Genomic DNA, 20,906 nt, shown 5'->3' with positions numbered 1-20,906 from the left:
CCTCTCTCTCTCTCTCTCTCTCTCTCTCACTCTCTCTCTCTCTCTCTCTCTCTCCCCTCTCTCTCTCTCTCTCTCTCTCTCTCTCTCTCTTCTCTCTCTCTCTCTCTCTCTCTCTCTCTCTCTCTCTCTCTCTCTCTCTCTCTCTCTCTCTCTCTCTCTCTCTCCCCCTCCAGGCCAAGTCAAGGTAGTGTTTGTTCTCTATAAGAACCTGGGCTCCTTCCTGTCTACGGAGAACGCCACGGTGAAGATGGAGCTGGAGGCGGCACCGGGGGAGCGAGGCTTGGCGGTCAACTCCCACATCATCGCCGCCTCCATCAATAAAGAGTCCAGCAGAGTGTTCCTCACTGAGCCGGTGGTGTTCACACTCAAACACTTACAGGTAAACACTTACAGATACATGTAATACGCTTACACACTTACAGATACATGTAATAAACTTACATACTTACAGATACATGGAATTCGCTTAGATACTTACAGATACATGGAATATGCTTACATACTTACAGATACATGGAATATGCTTACATACTTACAGATACATGTAATACACTTACATACTTACAGATACATGGAATACACTTACGTATTTACAGAACAGCTCATAATAATGTCCGGAACGTAGCAGATGGAATTGCATCAAACACATGAAAACCATGTGTTTGATGTATTTGATACTATTACATTAATTCCACTCCAGCTATTACAATGAGCCAGTCCTCCCCAATTAAGGTGCCACCAACCTCCTGTGACTCACACACATACAGTCCCATACACACAATACACTCCCATACACACAATACACTCCCATACACACAATGCACTCCCATACACACAATACACTCCCATATACACAATGCACTCCCATACACACAATACACTCCCATACACACAATACACTCCCATACACACAATACACTCCCATACTCACAATACACTCCCATATACATAATGCACTCCCATACACACAATACACTCCCATAGACAATACACTCCCAAATACACACTACACTCACATACACACAATAGACTCCCATACACACAATACACTCCAATATACACAATACACTCACATACAAATTACACTCACATACACTTGCATAAACATAAATGTACATTGACATAATGTACACATACAGGAGGTTAAACACTACACCACACACTGTACTGTAGTAGACAAACAAGGCCATTCACATACTGTATACACTGAGAACATCCAACACTACGTCCCCTACACTGTACACACTGTGCTGTAACTGTACACATGCATTACAATATATTTCACCTCTCACCTTTTCTCTCCCACATATTTGCCAACTGTCTATATATGCTGTATTTTCTTTCCCTGCCATCTGCTTGTACTGTATATGAAGATGTTTAAATGGATAGCAGCACTTTATGTTTCTTATTTATGTGTGTGTGTTATTATAAAGCCTGCGACAGAACCATTTACCTTGGGTCTCAAGAAAGTTAATTCAATTTCATTTTAAATTATCTCCACCCTCTCTCTATCCCCCCCCCCCCCCCCCCTCTCTATCTCTATCTCTCTCTCGCTCTCTCTCTATCTCTATCTCTCTCTCTCTATCTCTATCTCGCTCTCTCTCTATCTCTATCTCTCTCTCTCTATCTCTCTCTCTCTCTCTCTCTCTCTATCTCTCTCTCCCTCCAGTTGGAGAACCACTACAGTCCTAACTGTTCGTTCTGGAACTACTCGGAGCGGTCGATGACAGGCCAGTGGTCGTCTCAGGGCTGTAGACTGCTGGACACCAACAGCACACACACCACCTGCTCCTGTTCCCACCTCACCAACTTTGCTGTGCTCATGGCCCACCACCAGCCTGATGTAGGTCCAGTGGATATTACACACGTCCAAAAATGGATGTAGCAACTGCCCCTTTAAACTAAATAAAAACAATTAAAGTGGATGTGAAAACTAACTGAAACTAAACTGAATTTGAAAACAAATTCTTAAAACTAATAGATATAAAAATGTATATAAAAACACAAAACTATAATAACCTTGGCACACACACACACACGTACACACAAACACACACACACACACACTTACTCAAACTACTCTCCTTCAATCTCTCTCTCTCTTTATTTCTCCCTCCCACTCACTCTCACTTACAAATTCATGTCCTGCAACTCCGACTGACATTTACTTGAATTTGAATGTCATGTATTTTTTCAGGATGTCGCGTCTCCTTGTCTCTACATTTTAGCTGAATATGAAAACATTTACAAATATAAAACTCTCACTCTCACCCTGTCCCTCCTTGTCTTTCTCCTTGTCTCCCATCGTTCCTACCTCCCATCCCTTTCCTCCCTATATCTCTCTCCCCCACCCAACCCCTCTTCCTCCCTCTCCACCCCCACCATTCCTCTCTCCACAGTACCCGGGGAGGATGCATGAGTTGATCCTGTTTGTGATCACCTGGGTGGGCATAGTGATCAGCCTGGTGTGCCTGGCTATCTGCATTTCTACCTTCTGCTTCCTGCGGGGCCTGCAGACCGACCGCAACACCATCCACAAGAACCTCTGCATCAACCTCTTCATCGCAGAGCTCCTCTTCCTTATCGGCATCGACAAGACCCAGTACCACGTGAGTAGGGGAGAGGAGAGGGACAGAGGGACATGTATCCTGGTCCCAGATCTGTTTTTGCTGTCTTGTTAAGTCATAAAGACATTGTCACATGGCATGTGAAAGAACTGATCTGGGGCCAAGCTAGGGGGCAAGTGCCTCGTACATGGAACACCTAATACAGGACAGAGAGACATGTGCCTCGTACATGGAACACCATTAGACAGACTAGAGGGGAAGTACTTTTCATTATGGACCATGAAAATGTAAAGGTCCTCCATTATGGGGCTTGAATGACCATATGCTGTCCTTTTCTGGATCTTACTCACCTTCCTTTGTTATTTTCCCTTTGTCTTTCACTCCTTTTCACCCCTCTATTTTAAAACTCTCTCTCTTTGTTTTCTTTCACTCTTTTACTCTCCCTCTCGTTCTTTCTCTCTCTCACTCCCTGACCTCCCTCTGTCTCCCTCTCCCTTTTTCCTTCTCTCTCTGTCTCTCAGATTGCCTGTCCGATCTTTGCTGGGCTGCTTCACTTCTTCTTCCTGGCTGCATTCTCCTGGATGTGTCTGGAGGGGGTGCAGCTCTATCTGCTGCTGGTGGAGGTGTTTGAGAGCGAGTACTCCCGCAAGAAGTACTACTACCTGTGTGGCTACTGCTTCCCAGCTCTGGTGGTGGGCATCTCGGCAGCTATAGACTACCGGAGCTATGGGACCAAGAAAGCGTACGTGTGAAGCAGTCCCTTTTCACCTGCAGATTGAGAGACAGGATTATACTAGTTTAGACTGCCTAGACTATTCCCCTAACTGGGAATGTAATATGGAGTGTAGTGTGAAGAGGATTGTTGTCTTCCCCCCATGGACAACGGTTTTGAACAGAGTTAGCCAAAGTCTGCTGATTAGCTTCTATAAGATATCCTCAGAGACAGGGGATTTGTGTTTGTGATGTGTGTGTGTGCGTGCGTGTGTGCGCGCGTTTGAATGTGTATTTGAAGGATATAACTGAATATTTTCCTATGTCCCATGTGTAGGTGCTGGTTGCGGGTGGATAACTACTTCATTTGGAGCTTCATTGGCCCTGTGTCTTTTGTTATTATGGTACAGTCATTCATTATGATGCTATTATGACCAACTATATTACAGTACTTGTCATTCAAGCTACTTACTTATTTACTTAAAAAATTAAGACCGGAGTGTGTTCTAGGATTCCAGTGAGGGTGTTGTAGAGGTGTGTAACCGTTGACCTCCCCCCCCCCCCCCAGCTGAACCTGGTGTTCCTCATGATCACTGTGCACAAGATGACCCGCAACTCCTCCGCCCTCAAACCTGACTCCAGTCGCCTCGACAACATCAAGTGAGTCCCTCTCAGCAGAGGTTAGGAGTCAGTGAAGCCTCACAGGTCATGTGATCAGGGCATTGGCTGTATCAGTGAGACATGGATTGGAAATGGGAAATAATGAAGGTAATGCAGAATAATGTTTGTCATATTGTCCAGACTGGTCTCATAGACTAGAAGTAACATAGTAAATCTAAATCCGGGACACTTAAATTAGTATGATATGTTACATTTGGTATGGTTACATAAGACAGAAGGTTACTTAGGTAGGGTGGTTGGTCGGGGTTGATGGGTGGACAAATAACACAAATGTCTAGCAACCCAAAGGTTGCATATTTGAATCTCATCATGGACAACTTGAGCTAATTAGCAACTTTACAACTAGTTACTACTTTTTAGCTACATTGCAACTACTTAGCATGTTAGCTTACCCTTCCCCTATCCCTAACTGTAACCCTTTTAACTAAACCTAACCTTAACCCTTTAACCTAACTCCTATCCTTAACCATAACCATAACCCCTAACCTCAAAGCTAGCTAACGTTAGCGTTAGCCACCTAGCTAACGTTAGCAACAACAAATTGGAATTCGTAACATATCACATGTTTTGCAATGATGGAGATCCACAAATGAAACCATACGAAACGTAACATATCATACTAAATTCAGTGTCTCGGATTTACGTACAGTATAATACGAAATGCTCTGAGACCACGTTATATTGTCATAACAATGAGTCATTTTCAAAACAGATATTCCTGGTAGTAGGTTCAAAGCCGGTACAGATGAGATATATGCACCTTAAGGTAAAACAGCCATGCTGGGTAGCGGGTTAGCTTCGGTCTGTGTGAGTGGTTTCATTGTGATGCTAAGCTAACGTTAGCATGCACTCTCCTCCCAGGTCGTGGGCTATTGGGGCCATCGCCCTGCTCTTCCTGCTAGGTCTGACCTGGTCCTTCGGCCTCCTATTCATCAACGAGAACACGGTCATCATGGCCTACCTCTTCACCACCTTCAACGCCTTCCAGGGCATGTTCATCTTCATCTTCCACTGCGCCTTGCAGAAAAAGGTAACTCAAACGCTCACATGTCTAAAAGTGACCTTTTCTATTGAGTAAACTAAGCATAACATTTTAAATAGACATGATGGAATATAATGACAATCTGCAGCCTGATTTATGTTGTTACTTTCCCTTATTAATGCCTGTGAGAAGGAGGTGATTATTTAACCTAATTTTAATTAAACAGGGTAATTATACATGGTACATCACTAGGTGCACTATTCAGAGCTCTGTCTATTTGAAATGTTAATTTGCTCAGAGCATGTGTGTCTTTGCGTGATGAAAATCTTGCCCTAAAAGGTCTGAGTCCATAAATTCAGAATGAGTGCGATATGTGTGTGTGTGTGCATGCAGGCGTGCGTGCGTGCTTGTGTATATTAGTAATGCGCGTGTTGACTCATAACCCGCAGTCCCCACGGTTATATCTGCAGGGTGGGTCGGTTTAGGGTCATGAAAAATTGTGTGGCTGAAGGGCTGGTGGGTGGCGGGCAGGTTGAATAAAGAGAAACAGTACCTTAAAAATTCCATAAATGTATAATTATTGTGTAATTTATATTTATAGGCTACATTGAGGATTTTCTTTAATTGTTTTAGGCTATCTGGCATTAGTGTGTAAGCCTTAGGGCCTAACTGTACATGCCAATCGCCAAATGCTTTTGGGAACGGGTAGAGAAAGTTAACTTCGATCCATGGAGGCAAAAATAACAATGTCGGAGTTAATTCAGTAAGAGAAAAGCTGCGAAATGGAGAGTTGAAAATAAAGAGAAGGGAGGGCCAGAAAAGTCATGTTTGGGAAAGATTTGAAGTGGTAAAAGAGGATGATAGCAGTGCCGGCTATGTTATGTGTGATGCTTGTGAGGCGCTATACGAATTCGACAGTCACAAGACGAGTGTGCAAAGCTGTCATCAAGGCAAAGGGTGGCTATTTGAAGAATCTCAAAAATAAAATATATTTTAATTTGTTTAACACTTTTCTGGTTACTACATGATTCCATGTGTTATTTCATAGTTTTGATGTCTTCACTATTATTCTACAATGTAAAAAATTAAGAAAAACCCTTGAATGAGTAGGTGTGTCCAAACTTTGGACTGGTAATGTATAATGACAGAAGAGAAGATGTATGTATCTAATTATAGACAAGATGACTAACTAACAGCCTACCAAATGTCGGAAAATATAAGCAGAAACATATCTAAATCAAGCAACAACAAAAAGTCCTGCACCCCCTGTAAAAAAAATTTTCTGCCATCTCTGACTGTAGCCTACAGCGCATTTTCTATATTAGTGGATTAGGGTCCGGTGCAGATTTTCACTTTATCACAGTCGGGCGGTTGTGGATGGGTTTTTAGCAATTTTGGGCAGGTGCGGGTGAAAATCAAATCAAATCAAATCAAATTGTTTTGGCCACATGCGCCAAATACAACAGGTGCAGACATTACAGTGAAATGCTTACTTACAGCCCTTAACCAACAGTGCATTTATTTTTAATAAAAAAGTAAAATAAAACAACAACAAAAAAGAGTTGAGAAAAAAAGAGCAGAAGTAAAATAAAATAACAGTAGGGAGGCTATATATACAGGGGGGTACCGGTGCAGAGTCAATGTGCGGGGGCACCGGCTAGTTGAGGTAGTTGAAGTAATATGTACATGTGGGTAGAGTTAAAGTGACTATGCATAAATCATTAACAGAGTAGCAGCAGCGTAAAAATATGGGGTGGGGGGGGGGCAGTGCAAATAGTCCGGGTAGCCATGATTAGCTGTTCAGGAGTCTTATGGCTTGGGGGTAGAAGCTGTTGAGAAGTCTTTTGGACCTAGACTTGGCACTCCGGTACCGCTTGCCGTGCGGTAGCAGAGAGAACAGTCTATGACTAGGGTGGCTGGAGTCTTTGACAATTTTAAGGGCCTTCCTCTGACACCGCCTGGTATAGAGGTCCTGGATGGCAGGAAGCTTGGCCCCAGTGATGTACCCTCTGTAGTGCTTTGCGGTCGGAGGCCAAGCAGTTGCCATACCAGGCGGTGATGCAACCAGTCAGGATGCAATCGATGGTGCAGCTGTAGAACTTTTTGAGGATCTGAGGACCCATGCCGAATCTTTTCAGTCTCCTGAGGGGGAATAGGCTTTGTCGTGCCCTCTTCACGACTGTCTTGGTGTGTTTGGACCATGATAGTTCGTTGGTGATGTGGACACCAAGGAACTTGAAGCTCTCAACCTGTTCCACTACAGCCCCGTCGATGAGAATGGGGGCGTGCTCAGTCCTCTTTTTTTTCCCTGTAGTCCACAATCATCTCCTTTGTCTTGGTCACGTTGAGGGAGAGGTTGTTATCCTGGCACCACACGGCCAGGTCTCTGACCTCCTCCCTACAGGCTGTCTCATCATTGTCGGTGATCAGGCCTACCACTGTTGTGTCGTCGGCAAACTTAATGATGGTGTTGGAGTCGTGCCTGGCCATGGGTGAACAGGGAGTACAGGAGGGGACTGAGCATGCACCCCTGAGGGGCCCCCGTGTTGAGGATCAGCGTGGCAGATGTGTTGTTACCTACCCTTACCACCTGGGGGCGGCCCGTCAGGAAGTCCAGGATCCAGTTGCAGAGGGAGGTGTTTAGTCCCAGGATCCTTAGCTTAGTGATGAGCTTTGAGGGCACTATGGTGTTGAATGCTGAGCTGTAGTCAATGAATAGCATTCTCACGTAGGTGTTCCTCTTGTCCAGGTGGGAAAGGGCAGTGTGGAGTGCAATAGAGATTGCATCATCTGTGGATCTGTTGGGGCGGTATGCAAATTGGAGTGGGTCTAGGGTTTCTGGGATAATGCTGTTGATGTGAGCCATGACCAGCCTTTCAAAGCACTTCATGGCTACAGACGTCAGTGCTACGGGTCGGTAGTCATTTAGGCAGGTTATCTTAGTGTCCTTGGGCACGGGGACTATGGTGGTCTGTTTGAAACATGTTGGTATTACAGACTCAGTCAGGGACATGTTGAAAATGTCAGTGAAGACACTTGCCAGTTGGTCAGCACATGCTCGGAGTACACGTCCTGGTAATCCGTCTGGCCCTGCGGCCTTGTGAATGTTGACCTGCTTAAAAGTCTTACTCACATCGGCTACGGAGAGCGTGATCACATAGTCATCCAGAACAGCTGGTGCTCTCATGCATGCTTCAGTGTTGCTTGCCTCGAAGCGAGCATAGAAGTGGTTTAGCTCGTCTGGTAGGCTTGTGTCACTGGGAAGCTCGCGGCTGTGCTTCCCTTTGTAGTCTGTAATAGTTTTCAAGCCCTGCCACATCCGACGAGCGTCAGAGCCGGTGTAGTACGATTCAATCTTAGTCCTGTATTGACTCTTTGCCTGTTTGATGGTTCGTCAGAGGGCATAGCAGGATTTCTTATAAGCGTCCGGGTTAGAGTCCCGCTCCTTGAAAGCGGCAGCTCTACCCTTTAGCTCAGTGCGGATGTTTCCTGTAATCCATGGCTTCTGGTTGGGGTATGTACGTACGGTCACTGTGGGGACGACATCATCGATGCACTTATTGATGAAGCCAGTGACTGATGTGGTGTACTCCTCAATGCTATCTGAAGAATCCCGGAACATGTTCCAGTCTGTGCTAGCAAAACAGTCCTGTAGCTTAGCATCTGCGTCATCTGACCACTTTTTTATTAACCGAGTCACTGGTGCTTCCTGCTTTAGTTTTTGCTTATAAGCAGGAATCAGGAGGATAGAGTTATGGTCAGATTTGCCAAATGGAGGGCGAGGGAGAGCTTTGTATGCGTCTCTGTGTGTGGAGTAAAGGTGGTCTAGAGTTATTTTTTCCTCTGGTAGCACATTTAACATGCTGGTAGAAATTAGGTAGAACGGATTTAAGTTTCCCTGCATTAAAGTCCCCGGCCACTAGGAGCGCTGCCTCTGGATGAGCGTTTTCCTGTTGACTTATGGCCTTATACAGCTCATTCAGCTGACTCGCGCTTACTAGTGTGTATGTATGCGTGTCTACTGCTTACATGCGTGTGTCTAACCCATGTTTGCCCTCTCTCTCCATTCAGGTCCATAAGGAGTACAGTAAGTGTCTGCGTCACTCATACTGCTGCAGCCGTACCTCCACCACCAGCTCCCACGGCTCCCTGAAGAACTCTGCCCTGCGTGCCAACAACCGCTACTACACTGGTAGCCAGGCCCGCCATGCTGCCGCACACAGACAGGTCAGTGAATGGCTATCACACACACCACACAGACAACACACACACACCACACACACAACACACACACACCACACACACAACACACACACACCACACACACGTGCATGCATGCATGCATGCACAGACTCTAAGGGACCACATGCTTACATGGGTACACCCACAGACCACATCATGCCATACACAAACTCACAGATTACGGGTACACGCACCAATCTACAAAGTGTAGGCCTATCCCATACTTAATTATTTTTGACAACACTCCAAACACACACACACAAGCTATGTTGACACACCAGCTATCACACGCTTCACAAATCTAATCAGAAACCTTCATCTCTATTGGATCAGACTCCAATTATTGTTTACCACGTCTCAATCTGATGTTGTTTGCCTGCGTGCATTAACTTGTTTATGTTAGTATGCCTCACAGAGTTACAGTATCATATCATATTGTTTATTCCTGTCTGTCTGTCTGTCTGTCTGTCTGTCTGTCTGTCTGTCTGTCTGTCTGTCTGTCTGTCTGTCTGTCTGTCTGTCTGTCTGTCTGTCTGTCTGTCTGTCTGTCTGTCTGTCTGTCTTGTTTTTCTTCACTGTGTGCTTCTCTTCTCCGGCGTTCCAGAGTCGAATCCGCAGGATGTGGAATGACACGGTTCGGAAGCAGACAGAATCTTCCTTCATGGCGGGAGACATCAACAGTACTCCTTCACTCAACCGTGGTGAGACCCCCCCACCACCTTAACCCCTCTCTAACCCCCCTGCTGTCTCCCTCTCCAATCACGCACACCTCTATGGCAGGCTCATCAGGACAGACAGACAGACAGACAGACAGACAGACAGACAGACAGACAGACAGACAGACAGACAGACAGACAGACAGACAGACAGACAGACAGACAGACAGACAGACAGACAGACAGACAGACAGACAGACAGACAGAATGAAGTAGGAGCACCGCTGAGTCTACTGTCAGAGAGAGAGAGTAAGGAAGAGGTGCCAGTGTACATTGACACAAGCAATAGCCTGAGCAGACGGTGGCATACCATCGCCGTGGCAGCCATCGTCATGGGGATCAGAATTATCTGGGAGGGAGGGAGGGAGGGAGGGGAGAGTTGATGATGACAAAGAGGTAGTCGCTAAATCAACCGTCACTCTTTATGTTAATTTCATCAATTTTGTTTTAATGAACTGATTAGCGTACGAGCTGGCTGGGGGTAATTAGTCTTATTGAGGAGAGTGACAGGAACGGTGAGGGAGGGGGTGCGAGGAGAGGAGGAGAGTAATAGGAGAGGAGGGGAGGGAAAGGAGATTTGCTTTCCTGGGACTGACATCATGGAGGAAAAAGTATACACTGAGTATACCAAACATTAGAAACACCTTCCTAATATTGACTCTTCAAGGTGTTGAAAGCATTCCACAGGAATGATGGCCCATGTTGACTCCTATGCTTCCCACTATTGTGTCAAGTTGGCTGGATGTCCTTTGGGTGGTGGACCATTCTTAATAAACACGGGAAACTGTTGAGCGTGAAAAACCCAGCAGCGTTGTAGTTCTTGACACAAACTGCTGCGCCTTGCACCTACTACCATACCCGTTCAAAGGCACTTAAATCTTTTGTCTTGCCCGTTCACCCTCTGAATGGCATACATACACTATCCATGTATCAATTGTCTGAAGGCTTAAAAGTCCTTCTTTAACCTGTCTCCTCCCCTTCATCTACACTGATTGAAGTGGATTTAACAGGTGACATCAATAAGCTTTCACCTGGATTCACCTGGTCAGTCTATGTCATGGAAAGATCAGGTGTTCTTAATGTTTTGTATACTCAGGAAGAAGGGATGAAGAGAGGAGAAGGGATAGGTGAAGGACGGATAGAGGAGGGATAGAGCTAGAGGGAGAAACACAAAACAAAGGCACTGCCAAGTGAAGTCCTTTCTTTTCCCGAGCGTTTGAGAAAAGTTTGTCATTGTTGGCAGAAAGCGAAAGATGGCAGCTCCATTCGAGAGACAGAGAGAAAGAACGAGAGAGTGAGAAATAAAGAGAAGGAGAGACGCTATCATGGAGCAATAATTAAATGGGACGAATCTCGGCGAGAGCCGCAGTCTTCGTTGTTATCGCTGGCATCTCTTATCTCTTTGATTTCCCCACTTAACTTCTTTATCAACTTGTTTCTCTTCAGACAATAGTGATCTGTCCAGGAGACAAGGCGTGATGAGGCTTCCTCCTCTCTGAATGAAGCTCCCCAGCTTCCTCATGCCTGCCCTACTTTCTCTCTCCAACACTTAAAAGTTGTTGTTTTTAAATTGTTGACAGGATATTCCTCCGAGGTGTTTCTGGACAGCTAATCCTGAGTAATTTGGTGTTCGTGTGGAGAGAGACAGGGATGAGGGAGAGAGAGAGAGAGAGAGAGAGAGAGAGAGAGGGAATAAAAGAGTGACTGTGTGCGTGAGGTAGAGAGCAAGAGAAAGAGCAGGAAAGTAAGAATTGGAGAGTGAGTGAATGAGTGAGTTGATGGGTGAATGAACGAACAAAGAAATGAATGAATGTGAGTGTTTTAGTGTGAAATTCTCTCTGTGAATTTCTCTCTTTCTCATTGTCTCTGTGATAGATGGTTTGGTTGAGACCTGATGGTTGCACTTCGCCATAGACCACTCTCCGTCATGCTGTCCTATTTTTAATTTCATGGCATTTCTATTCGACCGCCTGGGGCTGAAGCCATACATGGGCATTATAGAACATTCTCAATGTTCCATTTCTTTGAATTATATTTGTCTAAAGGTGGCATTCGCATTTCACTGTGAAATGAACTGTGTTTCAATGACTGCACCCTCTGACTACGTAATGATATGCATTAGTATTCCCCCTTCAACGACGTTGGAAGATACAGAACAATATTCCAAATGGCAACGCTGCCTACAAACAGCACCTTTCCACTGAAAATGTATTTTACTCAAAGGTTACAATAGCAAGGTATAAACATTCAGGGGTGTACTGTGAAATGCATTACCCTGTAAAACATTACTGTGACATAAATATCCCTATCGATTTGAATATGAATGTAACATATTTTTGAATAAACTGTAAATGGCCTGTATTACTATGTATAATGTTTATTATGTATTATATTTATGTATTTTAATTATATTGTCTATTATAGTTTTGTATTATCATATCAAATGTTGTTAATATACCAAAACAAACCTAACAAAATGTTCATGGTAAAGTAGATGTTTATGATAAAGTGGATGTTTATGGTAAAGTGGATGTTTATGGCAAAGTAGATGTTTATGGTAAAGTAGATGTTTATGATAAAGTTAATGTTTATGGTAAAGTCGATGTTTATGGTAAAGTAGATGTTTATGGTAAAGTAGATGTTTATGGTAAAGTCAATGTTTATGGTAAAGTCGATGTTTATGGTAAAGCCGATGTTTATGGTAAAGTAGATGTTTATGGTAAAGTAGATGTTTATGGTAAAGTCAATGTTTATGGTAAAGTCGATGTTTATGTTTTATGATGTTGTCTCCTCTTAGCCACCATGGGAAACCACCTCCTGACCAACCCAGTGTTACAGACCCGTACCGGCACCTCTCCTTACAACACCCTGCTGGCTGAGAGCTTCACTCCCCCTTCTCCTGGGGTCTTCAACTCCACCGGTAAGTAAACCTCAGTGTGTTTGTGTGTGTGTGTGTGTGTGTGTGTGTGTGTGTGTGTGTGTGTGTGTACGTGTACGTGTGTATGTGCGTAGTGCGTGTGTGAACATATATTTTCTTATTTTTTGCATATAAATCTTTTTCTGTTTGTTAGCCTTTTTCTGCCTCATTGTGTGTGGAGGTAGGAAAGAGTGTGTGTGTTTCACTGGTGGTGAGTCTATGTATCTGTCAGACGGATTCAGCAGTAGAGAGAGAGAGAGACGTGCCTATTGCCTAGCCATCTGGCCAGGTCTCTAATCCTGCCTTGTTGATATGAAGAAGCAGAAATGGATTAGAAGTAAAGCTTCATCTGTGACTGAAGGAGAAATCTTGGGGACAGCTTCCCTTCTCAGACTCTCCCCGGATTATATGTGTTATATACAGTTGTAATGCTGTAATAATGCACTGAGAACAGCAGCAGACAGCAGTGGCTAGAGTAATTGGGACAGTGGACTCCATTCAGATTCATTTATCTGATTTGTTAGTAGTAGAGCAATCTAGAATACTCTCATAGTACTGTAGGTCTTAAGTAGTAGAGCTATCCAGAATACTCTCATAGGACTGTAGGTCTTAAGTAGTAGAGCTATCCAGAATACTCTCATAGTACTGTAGGTCTTAAGTAGTAGAGCAATCTAGAATACTCTCATAGTACTGTAGGTCTTAAGTAGAATAACTATCCAGAATACTCTCATAGTACTGTAGGTCTTAAGTAGTAGACCTATCCAGAATACTCTCATAGTACTGTAGGTCTTAAGTAGTAGACCTATCCAGAATACTCTCATAGTACTGTAGGTCTGAAGTAGTAGAGCTATCCAGAATGCTCTCTCTGTCCTCCCTCCTCTCTATCTCTCCTCTATCTGTGTGCTCCGTCCCTGACTGAGAGTGAGTGTGCCAGCCAGTAGAGAGTTACTATAGTAGCAGCCCACTGTGTGTCGTCGTAGAGGCCTGAAATTGTAGACAGCGTCTCTGTTTAATAATTTAAACACTCTCTGCACAATGCGTCAGGCAGCCTGACGGCCACAGGCTCCGGCTCAGCAGCGGCGGGGACATTTTTAGAACCCTGAGAGGAGAGGAAGTAGGAAGTGTACTTCATTAGAATGTCTAATTAGCCCTTCCCCCACCACCACCGCCATAGCAACCGCCGACGAGTCTTGATTAAAATCATACCACGCATTAAAAATTAAACCCACACCGAGCCGCAGTCTAACGCGGATTCTCTTAGGGAAGCCAGGCCTCGCCATGCCTCTCGTCTTGATGCGATCGCTCTGTGATGGCAATTTGGGGGTGAAATCACAACATCTTTTGGTGTGTTGAAAGCGCGTCGTAAAATAAGCATTACTGCTACTTCATGAAATGGTGGTGCATGCATTATGGATGCACTGAATCACAGGCTCGCAGACAGCAGAATATATCCCAGTGGATTCTCTGTGTGTCTCTGTGTGTGTGTGTGTGTGTGTGTGTGTGTGTGTGTGTGTGTGTGTGTGTGTGTGTGTGTGTGTGTGTGTGTGTGTGTGGTGTAAATGATGGTGGATTATCATGTCAAAACTACAAGTTGTGTGTTTGTTTATGAGGCAGTGTGTGTTTGTGTGCCTGTGTTTTATCAATGATTTATAGATGATTTACACTAGATGACTGACAGGAGGTGCAGTTTTGAAGCCACCACGCCTCCATCTTGGCACACACCCACCGTTGTAATAAAAGTATTTAGGAAGCTATAGAAATACATTTATTAATGTCTACATTTGTTTTTGCCACGTTTATTATATTACAGACACCTTATTGCATACTTTTACATTATATTATGTGAGCTAAACATATATAATTTTTTGTTCTAACATTACTGTCCCCACTACAACAACAAAATACTTAAAAATACATGTAATTTTGTCCTTGAAACATTGAATTGAAATACTGTAAAATTCCATTCATTCCTATGAAGGACTGCTTCATCTGGGGAGTGCCAATATGACCGACCGGTGGCTTCAAAGCCTCTTACTGGCTAATACATTGGTTTGTACAGTGCCTTCGGAAAGAATTCAGACCCCTTTACTTTTTCCACATTTTGTTAGGTTACAGCCTTATTCTAAAATTGATTAAATGTTTTTTTCCCCTCATCAATCTACACACAATACCCCATGATGACCAACTAAAATTAGGTTTTTAGAAATGTTTACATAACTATTCAGACCCTTTACTCAGTACTTTGTTGAAGCACATTTGGCAGCGATTACAGCTTCGAGTCTTCTTGGGTTTGACGCTACAAGCTTGGCACACCTGTATTTGGGGAGTTCCTCCCATTATTCTCTTCAGATCCTCTCAAGCTCTGTCGGTTTAGATGGGGAGTGTCGCTGCACAGCTATTTTCAGGTCTCTCCAGAGATGTTCAATCAGGTTCAAGTCCGGGCTCTGGCTGGCAAGGACATTCAGAGACTTGTCCCGAAGCCACTCCTGCGTTGTCTTGGCTGTGTGCTTAGGGTCGTTGTCCTTTTGAAAGGTGAACCTTCGCCCCAGTCTGAGGTCCTGAGCGCTCTGGAGCAGGTTTTCATCAATGATCTCTCTGTACTTTGCTCCATTCATCTTTGCCTCGATCCTGACTAGTCTCCCAGTCCCTGCTGCTGAAAAACATCCCCACAGCATGATGCTGCCACCACCATGCTTCACCGTAGGGATGGTGCTAGGTTTCCTCCAGACGTGACGCTTGGCATTCAGGCCAAAGAGTTCAATCTTGGTTTCATCAGACCAGATAATCTTGTTTCTCATGGTCTGAGAGTCATTAGGTGCCTTTTGGCAAACTCCAATTGGGCTGTCATGTGCCTTTTACTGAGGAGTGGCTTCCATCTGTCCACTCTACCATAAAGGCCTGATTGGTGGAGTGCTGCAGAGTTGGTTGTCCTTCTGGAAGGTTCTCCGATCTCCACAGAGGAACTCTAGAGCTCTGTCAGAGTGACCATCGGGTTGTTGGTCACCTCCCTGGCCAAGGCCCTTCTCCCCCAATTGCTCAGTTTGGCCAGGCGGCCAGCTCTAGGAAGAGTCTTGGTGGTTCCAAACGTCTTCCATTTAAGAATGATGGAGGCCACTGTGTTCTTGGGGACCTTCAATGCTGCAGAACTTTGTTGATCTGTGCCTCAACACAATCCTACAGACAATTCCTTCGACCTCATGGCTTGGATTTTACTCTGACATGCACTGTCAACTGTGGGACCTTATATAGACAGGTGTGTGCTTTTCCAAAACATGTCAAATCAATTGAATTTACCACAGGTGGATTCCAATCAAGTTGTAGAAACATCTCAAGGATGATCAATGGAAACAGGATGCACCTGAGCTCAATTTTCGAGTCTCATAGCAAAGGGTCTTAATACTTATGTAAATAAGGTATTTCAGTTGTTCAGTTTCAGTTGCAAAATGTGGAAAACGTCAAGGGGTCTGAATACTTTCCGAAGGCACTGTATACTTGTTTGAGTGGTTTGTTTCTTGTTTGATGATGTGTTCTCTTGTTAGTCTTTATCATAGCAATAAAAGCTATTGCTTGTAGAGAGAGGGGGTGAGAGAGGGAGAGCAAAATAGAGCGACAGAGAGAAAGAGAGTGATGAAAGAGGTGGAGTGAAAGTGACTCACTCACCAGTATTTTTCATTCCCTTCTTTGTGGCTTCTCCATGGATCTACAGGAACCTTCCGTGACCCAAGTATGTCCACGTCTATAAACCTTAATGTTACTATCAGTGTGTATTATAGTGTTTGCTGTAGATACTACACAAATATTACATTTTCTCCAAATAATGTAATGTTTAAGTCATAATTCTATTTAATAACTCCTATGTGTTGTGTGTACTGTGTGTTTGTCCAGAGAATACTCTGTGTAAGGCCCGTGACCCGTGTGGTATGGACACCCTGCCCCTCAATGGTAACTTCAACAACAGCTACTCCCTCCGCAGCGTGGGGCCGGGGGGCGGCAGCGGGGGCAGCTGTGACTTCCTGGGCGGGGGCATGGGGGGTGCAGACAGCCCCCCTCCACTCCTCAACCCCCGCGGATCTGAGACCCTGGGTGGGGACGGAATACGGCGCAACCTGTCTGACGCGGCTGCCTTCGAGAAGATGATCATATCTGAGCTGGTGCACAACAACCTGCGTGGGGGAGGAGCTGGGGGCGGGGATAGGGTCTGTGGTAGTCTCGCAAGGGGCCCTCCTCACGGCGGAGTGGGCCGAGGCGGGGGAGTAGCTGTGCCAGAGCCAAGCATCAGCCTGGACGACAACGAGGAATTCCTGTCCAGAGAAGGCGGGCGCCAGCGGACGCCGCAGGACGTGGAGCTGCTCTACAAAGCCCTGGAGGAGCCGCTACTGCTGCAGAGAGCCCAGTCTGTCCTGTACCAGTCTGACCCCGAGGAGTCCGAGAGCTATACGGCTGACCTCACAGAGAGCCTGGGCCACAGCGGCCACAGTGGGCACAGCGCCGGAGGCCAGGGGTCTGGGGGACAAGGGCCTGACTCGCCTGCCAGGGACTCCCTGTACACCAGCATCACCAACCTGCGAGACTCGCCCTACCCGGACAGCAGCCCCGAGCCCCTGGAGGTGGTGCCCCGCTCGGCCCAGCCCCCTGAGGAGCTCTATTACAGCTCTGGGAGGCCCGCCCTGGGGTCTCGAGGAGCCCCCATGCAGACCTTCTACCAGGCCCCGCCCCCCAGGAGGCCCAGTAGGGAGGGGGAGGGGCACCCCGGCCAGGAGCCCGCCCACAGCGAGGGAGATGGACAGATGCAGCTGGTCACCAGCCTGTGACTGGAACCGGGAGGACGCGGACGGGGACCAAGATGATGAGGATGAGGATGAAGGCTGGCTGGTTGCCACCTCAGAACCCGCCTCTCTCTCTTTCTCTCGCTCCTCTCCACTTCCTGCTTGATGGGTTGCCTTTTTTCACTCTTTATTTGTATTGAAAGATGAGCGAACAAATTTACATTTAAGGAGAGTTTTAGTTGTCTCCACGGCAACAGTCTTATCCTAGAGACCCTCCGCTGTCTGGTGGAGATGAACGATGGCTGAGTTGTTCTTCTCCGGAACATTCACCCGCTCTCTCTTTCGCTCTCTTCTATTTCCCCCTTTCTCTTGGCACGCAGCAGACAGATGCCAAGTCCAGCACTCTGAATGTACCAATCCAACAAACCCCTTATACCTTACTCCTACAGAGCTACAGATATTTCTCAACTTAACTTTGTTCAAAGTTATTTTTATTTAATTTCACTGAATTTCTACAAACATTCCTCTAGAGAAACGGTTCTCATTTTCTCTTTCCCTTTTTCATGTTCTATCTCTCTTTTTGTTCACTCATCATTTGCTCGGCGTAGTTAGCTGTGGAGGCAGGGGATATACTGTAGTAGCCCATTATACCATAGGAAAATAATCTCTGAAAGCTACTTCAGTGTTGCCAAAAATACATTTTCCCAGCCAGAACAGAAACTGGAGCATTCACACACACACAAACATACACACACACACATGCTCACTCACTCACAGAAGTGCTTGTTTCTGAACATCAGACGTTTAAAAAAAACACAACCCTCCATCTGAGTAAAAAGAAGCCAGAACAATTGTTCAGACAAGGCAGTGGGAGCTGCCTCAGAGTAGTTGCCTTTATTTTATCTTGCTGTGAACTCACTCTTATGTACAGAACTAGAGGAGAGACTGAGGAAGTACACCACAGGACAGGAAGTCTGTTTGAGGCGTCAAGGGTCAGGGGTCAAGAGGTGGATATTTAGGACTCGAGGAACGGACAATGACTTTTTGGGGCGGGAGGGCTTTTTTGTTATTTTCTTCAGACATTTGAAAAGTAAAACTCTGCTGTACTGACTTTGGAGAAGAATATGTTATCTTGGTGACTTTCTGTTGCATCACCCAGAGGGTTATTAAGGGACAGATCGTGCACCCTTTAAGAATGGATGCCCTCCTCAATGGATGTGGACACGTCACCTGTGTGTGGTTGTGACAGAATGGACTCTAAATGTAGGAACCACTTCAGCCGTTACTCAAGTCTAACCCTGTACATATGAACCACACAAACTAAAGTACTTACTCTACTCCTACCTGTAAATAGAAAAACCAGATGAAGAAAAGCAACAAAAACGTAAGAAATACTCTAAACTGACTTCTTGTACTGCAACAAAAGTTGTGTACAAGTTTGTGACCTGAATGATGCACTCTATCTCTCTCCCCGGCATTCTTTCTCTCGCTCTCTCACTGTCCTTCTCCTGAGTCCTGACTAGTGCTCTGCCATTCAGTGAAAATCTCTCAAACAGAAAAACAGAGAGAGAGAAAGTATGATGGGTGGTAGATTTTGCATACAAATAAAAAAGTTTAAAAAATAAAAATAAAGTCCTGGCACAATTTTATGTAATATAATCCATTACATGTTGTTAATGTTTGACCTTTGACATTCCCGGACAAGAAGTGCTCAGTGTGGGCGGGGGGATAGATGTCATAATAACATGTCATACTGTGCCTCATCACGGGCGCTCCAATGCATTGTGGTTCAAGGACAGCAGCCATAATGTGATTTTGGTCAGTAATGTATTGTTTGAAAGGTTATATCCTAGATATAACTAGATTACATCATTTTAATATGATGGGTTTTAGCATGTCAGATAGCATTTGTTTTCTATCAAAACGTCTTTCATTTTGCTGTTTCTAACAGATATTTTCAGCATTATTCCAGAGCCTAATGTGACAATTAATTCCCTATGTGCGTGTGTGTGTGAGAGAGCGTGTGTGTGTGAAAGAGTTTGTGTGTGTGCGTACATGTGCAGGAGTGTGTGTGTACATGTGAGTGTGTGATATGCTCAAGCATATGTACCATATTCGTGTGAATTTTGTAAGTGTGTACATTCAAAAAGCTATTTTTGTTGGGTGAATTGAATGCACATCAGAGGAAGGGGATAGTAATTCTATATCTATGAGAAAGCCTATTATAATATTAGCTTCCATCTCAAAGACAAGGGTAGCCAGCTGCTTCTGTGTGGCTGTTTCTGAGAGTTCAGGTACCAATGTATAACTGGGAGACTTCAGGCTGCCTCACAGGAACTTGAGCAAGGAACAATGACAGGGTTTGTCTGAAATGGCACCCTATTCCCTATATAGTGCACTACTAACCAGGGCCTCCCTATGTAGTGAACTACTGACCAGGGCCTCCCTATGTAGTGAAATACTGACCAGGGCCTCCCTATGTAGTGAACTACTGACCAGGGCCTCCTTATGTAGTGAACTACTGACCAGGGCCTCCCTATGTAGTGAACTACTGACCAGGGCCTCCTTATGTAGTGAACTACTGACCAGGGCCTCCCTATGTAGTGACTACTTTTGACCACAGCCCTATGCGAACAAAGTCAGAACTTGGAACAAAGACACATGCTGTGTCCAAAATGGCACCATAGTGCACTACTTTTGACCAGGGCAAAAGTTGTACACTATGTTGGGTGTGGGGTGCCATTTCAGACACAGGCAGTACCGTCAGAATGACAGGCAGAGTTGACCGATGGGACCATCCAGTCAGAATGTGACGTTTCCGTATGAAAGCGATTCCAGAGAGAAACCATCCATCAAACCAGAGATGTATTCATGAGGTTCCTTCCCCCTAAAGTCTCTCCCAACCTTAAAAAGCTGAGTTTTGCCTTCACGCTTTATTTATGTATTTTTCTAATGCTTTATTTATCTCTATATTTATTTATGTATTTTGAATATTTATTTCTATAATATTTTATTCTGTTCATTTATTCATGCTTTATTTAAACATTTTCAAGATCTCTCTGTCTGTACATAGCTGAGCTGTGAGAAGGGAATTCTGAAGGACGCACATTACAATGTGCTGTATGTTTAGGCAAGTAGATGGATTCTCCAGCGTCCACTTCAGGGTGACATTTGGTTAGGGCCTGGGTGTCCCACTTCTTCCTAAAGGGCACATTGAATTTAGTTGTGGGTCTTGGGGGAGAAAGAGAAGGATTGAGAGGCAGGATAGAATGAAGAATATATTAGATTTTTCCTCCATTTCGTCTTGGGAGAGGAATATCTCTT

General features: G+C 44.9%; 1 protein-coding gene across 1 annotated transcript in view; it reads left to right on the top strand.

The window, feature by feature from the left end:
- LOC311139621 (adhesion G protein-coupled receptor L1-like) overlaps window positions 1-17,627 on the top strand; it is a gene marked incomplete at both ends in the record, with an annotated part of 96,769 nt that extends 79,142 nt beyond the window's left edge. Inside the window, 12 exons of the mRNA XM_084174532.1 lie at window positions 174-379; window positions 1,670-1,843; window positions 2,400-2,609; window positions 3,089-3,309; window positions 3,616-3,682; window positions 3,847-3,938; window positions 4,821-4,989; window positions 9,013-9,168; window positions 9,788-9,884; window positions 12,697-12,819; window positions 16,523-16,540; window positions 16,702-17,627. Of these exons, the coding sequence (XP_084030658.1) occupies window positions 174-379; window positions 1,670-1,843; window positions 2,400-2,609; window positions 3,089-3,309; window positions 3,616-3,682; window positions 3,847-3,938; window positions 4,821-4,989; window positions 9,013-9,168; window positions 9,788-9,884; window positions 12,697-12,819; window positions 16,523-16,540; window positions 16,702-17,627 (2,459 nt within the window). The remainder of the gene's footprint in view (window positions 1-173; window positions 380-1,669; window positions 1,844-2,399; window positions 2,610-3,088; window positions 3,310-3,615; window positions 3,683-3,846; window positions 3,939-4,820; window positions 4,990-9,012; window positions 9,169-9,787; window positions 9,885-12,696; window positions 12,820-16,522; window positions 16,541-16,701) is intronic.
- Window positions 17,628-20,906: the final 3,279 nt, after the last annotated feature.

Source organism: Coregonus lavaretus (genome assembly GCF_964263955.1).
Source record: "Coregonus lavaretus genome assembly, chromosome: 2".
NCBI lineage: Eukaryota > Metazoa > Chordata > Actinopteri > Salmoniformes > Salmonidae > Coregonus > Coregonus lavaretus.
This window is presented reverse-complemented; position numbering and strand designations above follow the sequence as displayed.